At 44.9% G+C, this 10,859-nt stretch overlaps 1 protein-coding gene across 1 annotated transcript; it reads left to right on the forward strand.

The window, feature by feature from the left end:
- Nucleotides 1-1,109: 1,109 nt before the first annotated feature.
- On the forward strand, nucleotides 1,110-7,498 carry LOC129146044 (uncharacterized). Its single transcript, XM_054696842.1, has 3 exons — nucleotides 1,110-1,260; nucleotides 4,704-4,766; nucleotides 6,749-7,498. Exons 1-3 carry the CDS (start codon nucleotides 1,159-1,161, stop codon nucleotides 7,496-7,498), a joined length of 915 nt encoding a protein of 304 aa, XP_054552817.1. The 5' UTR covers nucleotides 1,110-1,158.
- Nucleotides 7,499-10,859: the final 3,361 nt, after the last annotated feature.

Genomic DNA, 10,859 nt, shown 5'->3' on the forward strand with positions numbered 1-10,859 from the left:
CAGAAGCGCGGGAGGGCGAGAGAATTCACCAGAGCCAGAGAGGGGAGCAGAGCAGGCAGAAGAACCGAAGTACACTGCTGAGGGGAGCAGCGGGCGGCAGGAGAGGTCTGCGCGCCATGCGGGACCCTCCTCCGGTGGCCGGGGAGCAACCGGGGATCGAACTGGCGCCGCAGAGGCCGCGGGCAGCTTCGCAACCCAGCGCTCAACCGCTGCGCCACCGGGGAGGCCCTATAAATTATATTTTATTGAGAGCTTTTGGATGCATTATAAATGAAATAAAGGACATGAAGTTAGGACAGTTGTTATTGTCTAGTAAGCTTTTGATAAACACAGGATTAAAGAGTCCACAGTGAGCTGCCAAAAGTTCTTTCCTAAATTAAAGAAAAATGTCTGGCTCTGCCCTCTTACCACTTATAATGAAAATATCAACTAAATTTAAAATGAGTCTGATTTTCTAGAAAGTTGTCTGTAGGATTTCATTCATCATTAACTAACCCTCCTGCACTACAAAAATTTGATTACAAAGTATTTATGAAATTGCAGGTAAAGCTCACCATAAGGATTTAAACATCATGAGTATAAGTACCCCATGAATCATGTCTGTACTTAGCAAGCTGTTACCTGGTGTTTCAGTCTACATAGACGTTTCCACATTATTTTCTAAGCCCTTTGTGATGCCAAGATGTTTAGATATTGGGGATGAAACCAAAGAGATCAAATGTAAACATGTAAACATTCTACCTGTAAACATTTCTGAACTAATAAAATAGTAGGAAATTATTTAAAATATTAAACAAACATAATATTTTGTTAGTAACCTTTGGCAATACCGCCTTGGCAATGCTGCTTTCTGGCCAACAGAGGGACCTGAGGTAGTGTTTGCTTCCGCCAACCGAAAGAACTACAAATCTGATGCAATCTTAACAGGAAGTTTTAAGGTCCATGGAAAGCGCATGCACAAGACAAAAGCTACGAAAAGCGCATGTGCAAGCCACGTAAAGCGCATGCGCAGACCAAAGCATATGCGCAAGCCAAGAAAAGTGCATGCGCAGACTTATATATATATATATATATATCCCTGCCCCCTTGGTAATAAAGTGTGTGTTCCTGCCTCCAGCCAAGTGAGTAGACGCATTTTTCATTCCCAGCCCCTCTACCATGTTCCTGAACCCCGTCGGCCTGCGGGACGGACCGACAAGTGGCACCCAACATCGGGACAGGAGTACGAGGGATCCTCTGAGGGACCGATCAATCAGTAAGGTAAGGATTAGGTAAGTGATCTGCATCATGGGCAATACCATGTCCAAGGGCCAACTTGTTAGAGCCCTACAACTTCTCCTTAAACATTATGGAACTCCCGTTAAGGTTCAGACCCTTCATAATCTAGTCTCAGTCCTCGTAAATACCAGCAAATGGTTCCTTCAGCAGGACACCGTCTCAGTACGAAACTGGGAAAAGGTCAAAGCAGACTTCCTTCTTCACAGGGACCTTTACGGACCCCAAACTGTCCCCCCCCCCCCCCGTAGTGACAGAGGAGCAGCTGCTTGTGAACTAGTGACTGAGGCATTGCGCTCCATGGCTCAGTCCGAAAGTAAACAACCGCCACATACTCAGCCGCGGCAAGCTCAGCCACGGAAACCACCCCCCCCTCAATCCTCAAATACGGGGGGAGATTCCTCTTCAGACGAGGGGGATGTGGAGGACAGACTATCCACCTCCCAATGATAGACCACCCCCATCAACCAAAAATCGGTGGTATCCCTCCCTTCCCACTCTCCTCTCTACCCCTCCACTCAACTCCCATGGCTCTGACCCAGACTTTCCTGGGCTTATACAGTCCCTAACTTCTGTTCTTTCGAGATTTGTACCCTCCAACTCTGAAAAATCTCGGGAATCCCTTCTGGCCTGCCCGGTCTCGGTTACTCAAAATGCTCAAGGACAGGCGGTTTGGCAACATTCGGCACTGCCTTTCCGAGACCTCAAGCTCTTAAAAGAATCTATCAAAGACTACAGACTTCAGAGCCCTTTTGTTCACCAAATGTTAGACACCTTTGAAACCTTTATTATGACACCCAATGACTGGAAGGACACTTTCCGCGCGGTTTTGAGCCCGGGGGATTATCTTTTGTGGAAGGGCCAGTTTACGGAACTCTGACCAGTATGCTCAAACCAATCTTCAAAGAGGTTTTCCCCAACAAACTAAAGAAATATTAACCGGGGAGGGTCCCAGTTATAGTACTAACCAGCAACAATGTTTGTATAATCCTGCCGTTTTTGCGCAAGTGGCCTTGGCAGCCAAATCGGCTTGGAAGGCACTGGGATCCAGGGGACAGCCTCACCAATCCCTTACAAAAATCCTCCAGGGCCCCTCAGAGCCATTTGCTGACTTTGTAGCTCGCCTTCTAACAGCCGCCTCTCGAATTATGGGTGAGGGAGAGCCTACCTCTATACTAGTCAAAAAATTGGCATTTGAAAATGCTAACAAATGGTGCCAGGAGGCCATTCGCCCATGGAAGGATAAACAGGATATTTCTGGGTACATACGCTTGTGTAAGGATATTGACGGTGCTACCGTTACAGGCACCATCACAGCGGCGGCTCTGCTGCCGTCAGCCCAGCACCCCACACGAGGCGGTACCTGTCTTGGGTGGTCAAACGGGCCATTTCCGCAATGAATGCCCCTCCCGCCCTAATACTTCCACTTCCCGGCCACAGGGGGGTGCCCTTACACGTCCGCCACCTCCCGGTCCCTGTCCTCGTTGCCAAAAGGGCCTCCATTGGGCTAATGAATGCCATTCAAAATTTGATGTAACTGGCTCGCCCATAACTCCTTTTCATCAGTCAAACTCGAGGGGGACTCCAAGGTTCCAGGCCCCCCTCTCTCAGGGGCCGTACAATCAAGTTCCACCTCCAGCCTCTTATCACCCTCCTCAGACTTACATGGTGAGCCAAACCCACCTTCCTCACAGCCTCTTTCCCTCTTCAGCCAGCTCCAATGAGCTGGGCCCTCCAGCCCCGGGTTCGACCTCCTGGTAAAATCCCCCTCCCTTTTAACACCCGCTATGGGAGTCCAACCTATTTCCATGGGAATTCATGGCTCCATGCCTCCTGACCATTTTGCCCTTGTTTTAGGACACAAGCACTCTGCTATAAGGGGATTGTCCATCATTCCAGGCATCATTGAACCTTCCTTCTCAGGAGAAATTCAAATTTTAGCCACGGCCACACATGGAGTGGTCTCTATCTCCCCCAGACAATCCATGGCTCAATTAATCCCTTTTCCTTTTCATTCTCACATCAAGACTTGTCAGTCTCAACCTTTGAAAAGCCTAGCTAAAAACTCTCCTCCGGTTTGTGTCAACCTTTCTCTCCAATTAGACAGTCGACCAATGATCTCCCTTCTTGTAGAGGGCAAACACTTCATGGGTCTTTCGGATAATGGGGCTGATGTTTCCGTCATTGCTCAAAATCATTGGCCATCCGCATGGAAACTCACTCAATCTAACACTTCCATTCAGGGGGTGGGATCAGCCTCCCATCCATCCCGCAGTTCTCGTCATTTACACTGCACTTCAGAGGAAGGTCACAATGGGTATTTTAAGCCCTATGTCTTCCCTCATATTCCCGTGAATCTGTGGGGAAGGGATGTTATGTCCGCTATGGATATAATCATTACCACAAACTCCCCAGCGACTTGTTCCATGGTCAAAAGTGGTTATTCACCTGGCAAAGGGCTGGGAAAAAACCTTCAAGGTGATCCCTTGCCCCTTTCCATACCATCCTCCCAAATCCGTCAGGGAAAAGACAAGTCTGGGCTGGGATTTACCCCCCCCCCCTTTTTAGGAGGGGCCACTGAACTTCCGCCTTCCACTCTGGCTCCTCTGAAAATCACCTGGAAAAAACATGACCCGGTGTGGATCCCTCAGTGGCCCCTATCTAGAGAAAAACTACAGGCGGCTCATTCTCTTGTTAAGAATCAACTAACGGCCAGACACCTTGTTCCCTCCACCTCCCCATGGAACCTCCCTATTTTTGTCATGAAAAAATCCTCTGGCATCTGGCGACTGTTACATGATCTCTGGGAAGTTAACAAAATCATGGTCCCTTTTGGCCTGGTACAGCGAAGCCTTCCCGACCCCTCAGGAATCCCCATGGACTTCCCCATGGCCGTCATTGACATTAAGGATTGTTTTTTCTCCATTCCTCTTCACCCTGAGGATTCCCCTCGATTTGCTTTCACCCTTCCATTTGTCAATAATATCAGTCTGGCCGACCGTTACCAGTGGGTATGTCTTCCTCAAGGAATGACTAATAGCCCAGTCATGTGCCAGGTCTTTGTCGCTACGGTCTTGATACCACTGCGACAAAATTTTCCACAACTTTATCTTGACCACTACATGGATGACATTCTGTTGGCTGCTCCCACCGAGGCATTGCTCCAAGAGGCCCTTCATAAAATCTTCCACCTCCTCCGACAGGCTAATCTCATAATAGCCCCAGAAAAAATTCAATTGCAGCCTCCCTTCAAATTCCTGGGTTTCTCTCTCACCCCGGAGACCTTCCGGCCCCTTAAAGGACAGTTGATCACTCAGGACATTCATACACTCCATCAGCTCCAACAGTTCTGTGGAGACTTGGCCTGGCTTCGGCCAACTTTGGGAATTCCCATGGGCATGCTCAAACCGTTGTTTTATTGCTTACAGGGTGACTCCTCTCCCACAGCGCCTCGCCAACTTACCCCTGAGGCCCGCACAGCCATTCAACAGGTTAACTCTTGTTTACAGTCCACCATTCTTTGACGTATTGACCCCTCCAAACCCTTTACCTTTCTCGTCTTTGCAAGCGCCCTCACTCCCACTGGACTGTTTTGGCAGGAGGGTCCACTCCAATGGTCCCATTTATCCGTCTCTCCTAAACAGGTTGTGTCCCCCTACCACACTTTGGTAATTCAACTGATCCGGGCCTCTCTTTTTGAATCATTGACCATTTACAGTCATTTGCCTTCAACCATTTCTGTGCCATACATAAAGCCACAAATACAAGACCTTTGTTCTTCTGATACGGATTGGATTCTCTGCGCTACTCAATTCCCGGGGGAATTCATCTCACACTACCCACGATCCCCCTTGGTCACCTTTCTCCAACATCATCCCTTTTGCTTCCCTAAGGTCACCAGCACCAATCCAATCCCAAAGGCACTCACTGTCTTCACCAACGGGTCTTCCAATGGCACGGCCGCAGTGGTTTCTTCTAGGGGCCAACACTCTTTTGCGGTCCCAAGTACCTCTGCCCAAATCGTTGAGGCTACGGCCATTATGGTGACTTTCCAAATTTTCCATGACACTCCCATTAATTTATATACGGATAGTCAATACCTGGCCTGGACCATCCCACTACTGGAGACGGCCCCCTATGTCTCGGCCTCTAGCTCGGCGGTGACCATTTAAAAAAAAAAAAATCTACAAACTGTTATTCAGTCCCGTTCCCACCCATTCTTTATTGCACATATTCGAGGCCACTTACCTCTCCCTGGACCATTATCTCTTGGTAACACAATGGCAGACCTTCTTACTAGAACTCCCCCCCGAGCCCAAACTCTGCCTTCCAGCTATTCATGGAGCTCAACAAGAACATGCCAATCTTCATACCAATGCCTCCTCCCTGGCTATTAAATTTGGACTCTCCCAGCTTCAGGCTCAAGAAATTGTCCTGTCCTGCCCAGAATGCGCACCTTTCCGTCCTATACCGCCATCTTACCAGGGTGCTAACCCACGAGGTCTTATTCCTAATCACATTTGGCAAATGGATGTCACTCACATTCCTCATTTTGGACGCCAATCCTTTGTCCATGTCTCCATTGATACTCACTCACACCTCCTCTTTGCATCCCCTCATTCGGGGGAGGTGACCAAGGATGTTATCTCACATTTGTGGCAGGCCCTTGCGTACATGGGACAGCCTCGTGTTATAAAAACGGACAACAGCCTGGCTTATGCTAGCCGATCCTTTGCCTCCTTTTGCTCTGACCATTATATCACTCACATTACAGGTATTCCTTATAATCCTCAGGTACAAGCTCTCGTAGAATGTGCCCGTCAACACTTAAAAAATCAAATACAAAAGCAGTCTAATTCCACCCCACCAGACCCTCGCATTCGCCTGTCCAAGGCTCTGTTTACTATTAATTTTGCCTCCTTGGACACCCAAACTAAATTAACAAGAGCGGAGGTCCATTGGCAAACAAAGGCCAATCATTCTATCTGCTCAGTTGTTTGGAAAGAGCCCCACTCCCTACAATGGCAACCACCAGCTCCGGTCCTCGCCGAGGCACCCGGATCCCTTTGTATCTTTCCTCCCGGTCAACCTCAGCCTTGTTGGATCCCTCTTCGGCTGACTCGCTTACTTCATAGTCTGCCCTCCGATCCGCCCAACAAAGAGGCGCTCTCCAAACCTTCTGAAAATGATCCTCCACCTGCTACTCTTCCACCTCCAACTGCAAGTACCCCCTCTCCTTTGCAACACTATTCATTGGACAATAGTTAATAATCTCCCTTTCTTTCTGCTGGTTTCCAGAAAGGGGGGTATTCTCCCATCATTCTTGTCTACCAATTCCACCACTGGACTCCTTTCTATAGTGTCTTTCAATCTATCGTTCGACAATCAATCCTCCCTCAATTGTAGCTGTCACCTTTCCTCTTGTTGGTCTAGAACCCTCAGCAATTCCTTTGTTGTCATGCGTTTCCCTAAGGTCGTTATTATGCCTGTCAATGTATCTGAGTCTACTTCTCCGGTAATCATCCGAAATCAACAAGCAGGTCCGGCATTGGTTGTTGGCGCCTTGATCTCCGTCTTCTCGACGCTGGCAGCTGCGGCCGCGGTGGTCGGTGGCCTAGATCTATCCAACTCCGTACTCAATGCAGATATCATCAACCTTCTCTCAGAAAGAGCCTCCAGCGCCTTTCTCACACAAAATTCCATCAACAACCATCTCGCAGTAGGACTACTCCAGTTGAATCAACAAGTTTCCTTAATACAGGAAGAAATCGACTTATTGCCTTTAACTGCTCATATCCCCTGTATGCCTACCTATGCCTTCACCTGCGTTACCCCTGCTGTTGTATCCAACTACTCCTCTCAAGTTCATTCCCTTAATGACTACCTGCGCGGCCCATGGAACCAAACCTTTCTCAATTTTACTGTCCAATTGGCTAATCAAATTCTCACTATTAATAATACTCGGGCTTCCATATATAATCCCGATGAAGCCCTCTCCTGGCTCTCCAAAGCTTGGGGATTGGTCAAATCCTTAGGTGGAGCGGTCTCACTCCTCAGTCTAATTTTCCTCTGTTTAAGGGTCATTTTTGTCATCTTGTGGCATCAATGGAATAGACGCAAAAACTTACGAGTAGCACTTACATGTGCGCTATTCCCCATTACAATCTTCTCAGGACCCCAATGTCTGGATAAGTATTGCCCTAGACCACTTGTAGGCCAATGACGGGTAAGATGGTGGTGTGCCCCATAGCAACCTAAGACAGCACTGTCACTTTATCTGGAATCCAGGTAGTGGACAGCCATGACGGGTAAGCATGGGTGCATACCTGCCACAACCTAAGACAGGCCCTTGTGAGTCCCTCCCTACACCATAAAGTAAAAACGGGGGAGCTATTAGTAACCTTTGGCAATACCGCCTTGGCAATGCTGCTTTCTGGCCAACAGAGGGACCTGAGGTAGTGTTCGCTTCCGCCAACCGAAAGAACTACAAATCTGATGCAATCTTAACAGGAAGTTGCAAGGTCCATGGAAAGCGCATGCACAAGGCAAAAGCTACGAAAAGCGCATGTGCAAGCCACGTAAAGCGCATGCGCAGACCAAAGCACATGTGCAAGCTAAGAAAAGCGCATGTGCAGACTTTCATATATATATATATATATATATATATATATATATATATATATATATATATATATATATATATCCCTGCCCCCTAGGTAATAAAGTGTGTGTTCCTGCCTCCAGCCAAGTGAGTAGAAGCATTTTTCATCCCCAGCCCCTCCGCCGTGTTCCTGAACCCCGTCGGCCTGCGGCACGGACCAACAATATTTGGTTTGTAGTTCATTATTTTTCTTACTTGAACACATGAATTGATACACTCTTCACAATTTTTCGAAAAAGCATTAACTTATTAATTAAAATATTTATTGTGCTATTATGCTCAGAATTAAATGCACACCATAAAAGTTTACTACAAGAATGGAAAAGTCATCTGAACGTGTGTCTAGGCCCATAGTAACTCTTAAATGAGCATGTAAGCATGATTACAGGCAGGAATAGTAGCCATAGCTATGCCATGTACTCAAGAAACCTTAAATATCTGATTCCAAATATTTATATGGCTGAGACATGAACAGATATCTGCCAGAATAATATCTTGTGGATGGATTTGGTTGCTCCTGCAAAAAGGCTTCACAGCTTTCATCCTCTCTTTTTATATAAATACTACTTGGAAGGAGGGAACTGAATATGGTTTCCAAACTGGATTTTGTTGTACCTACAACACTTACTAAACTTTTATAAGTGTGTTATACCTTACCATCCAATTATTAGTCCCTTTTTGTTGCATGAGAGTTAAGACCATTCCTCTGTTCAGAGGTTTGATTCTCTTAACATTTAACTCCCCTGACTACCCTCACAGTGATTTTTGACACTTCCTTTCAGCAGACATGTCAGTGCTAACTATGTGTACTTACTGGACCAAGGTCTGTGTGATGGGTTATGGTAAATTATTCCCAATTATGATTTTGCTCCCCCAAGACAGGTCTACTGTAAAGAATTTCTTGATTCACTATAATCTAATTTCCTTAATGGAGAATTCCTAGTCTATTTAATAGTTATAACTTGGAAATGCATACATGTGTTTTCTAGAGTATTTTTTCTCTAACACAGGTCATTGTTTTAGGTATGAGCTATACCTGGCAACTCAAAAAAGAGTATTTCAGCTCAGTCTTCAAAATAGAAAGTCCAATACAGTCTTCTCTTAGGGTGATACACTATCTTTCCAGCTTTTAAAAGTGATAGTATTTCTGTTTTTTGTTTGTTTTTCATTTCCTATATTTTCACACTTACTTAAGTGGTTATGAGAAAGAACATTGTTTTAAATGGTCTGCAGAGTCAAGACATGGAATAAATTGACTTTTCTAAACAACCTAGCTATCTGTAACTGGGATAGGGGCACTGCCTTTTTCCCCTCTGGACTTTATCAGCTCTAACAAGTGCTTTCTGGGATCATGGGCATAGTTGGTTATTTAATTTTCTTTATATATTGTTCTTCTTGCCCTAAATGTCTAACACAATGACGAATAATTACAAATTGTTTATGTAGGTATAGTGTTCTCCGAAAAGGGCCATATTTCAGTCAGCCTTGTGCATAATGAAGTCTTTTAGAGAATACAGTATGGGAAGTTGGGGTAAAGAGAGAGAACAATAAATAAATATTGTTTATAAACAATAAATAAATATTGTTCATAGTATGTGACCTTAGTAAGAATGTGACAAAAGTAATATCTCATTTCTGCAATCTTCCTTCCAAAGACCCATAGTCATAGTATGTTTATGAGAAGAGGAAAAAAAAAAGACAGAGGGCATCCTACAATGTTTCTTATTATTGCTCCTCAAAACTGTCATCATCAAAAATAAGAAAGTCTGATAAATTGTACAGACAAGAGGAGTTATATTAGTTTGCTATATCTGTCATAACACAGTACCACAAATTGAGTGGTGCAAACAACAGAATTTATTGTCTCACAGATCACAGAATTCCTCAATCAAGTTGTCAGCAGGGTTGGTTCTTTCTGGAGAGCTCTAAGGGTAAATCTCCTCCATGCTTCTCCCCTATCTTCTATTGATCTCCTTGAAATCTTTACCATTTATTGGCTTATAGAAGTATGACCCCAATGTCACCCTGTTATAAAGACACCGGTCCTATTAGATTAAGTTCAACTATAATGACTCTATTTTAACTTGATCACCTCTGAAAAACTCATCGCCATACAAGGTCACATTTTCAAGTACTAGATGTTAAGACTTCAGCGAATTTTTTTTTTGAAAGGATATTGTTTCAGCTGATTTCAGGAGCCTAGGAAAAAAATGACAACAGAATTAATACATCTTCTATGTGATCTTGGGTCATAAAAATAGACCTTAAGTAAAAGCTAAAGAAATCATTATCAGGGCCTCCCCCGTGGTGCAGCAGTTGAGCGCTGGGCTGCTAAGCTGCCTGCAGCCTCTGCAGCGACGGTTTGATCCCCGACCACCTGCGAGGGTCCCACATGGCACAACAGACCTCTCCTGCCGCCCGCTGCTCCCCTCAGCAGTGTACTTCATCAGTTTGCCTGCTCTGCTCTCCCCTCTGTCTCTGTTGAATTCTCTCACCCTCCCGTGTTTCTGACTGTATCCAGTGCTTGTATAAATAAATCAATCAATCAATCAATCTTTAAAAAAAAAAAAAGAAATCTCTATCAAGTATGAACTTTCGTAAGTAAGAATATGGAGATATTGGTTCATTAATTTTAACTAACTTACTAATGTGATATGTTGTGTTAATTATAGGGTAATGTAAGGTGTTAATGATAGTGTTAAATCCATATGGTATAAATGAAACTTTTCTCTTTTGGAAACCTAATGTCTTCCAAACATAAAATACACTTTAAAAGTGTGTGGCTGAGATATATAAAACCTAAATGATAGCAACTGTACTTTTTATGTCAGATATCGTATTATAAATCTGATATTAGGTATTCAGAAACAAAAGGCAAACAACATATTGTCAAATACAGTAGGACTGACTGAACTTTAATTTT

This window comes from Talpa occidentalis, unplaced genomic scaffold, assembly GCF_014898055.3.
Source record: "Talpa occidentalis isolate TD23 unplaced genomic scaffold, MPIMG_talOcc4v2.1 talOcc4.16, whole genome shotgun sequence".
Lineage (NCBI taxonomy): Eukaryota > Metazoa > Chordata > Mammalia > Eulipotyphla > Talpidae > Talpa > Talpa occidentalis.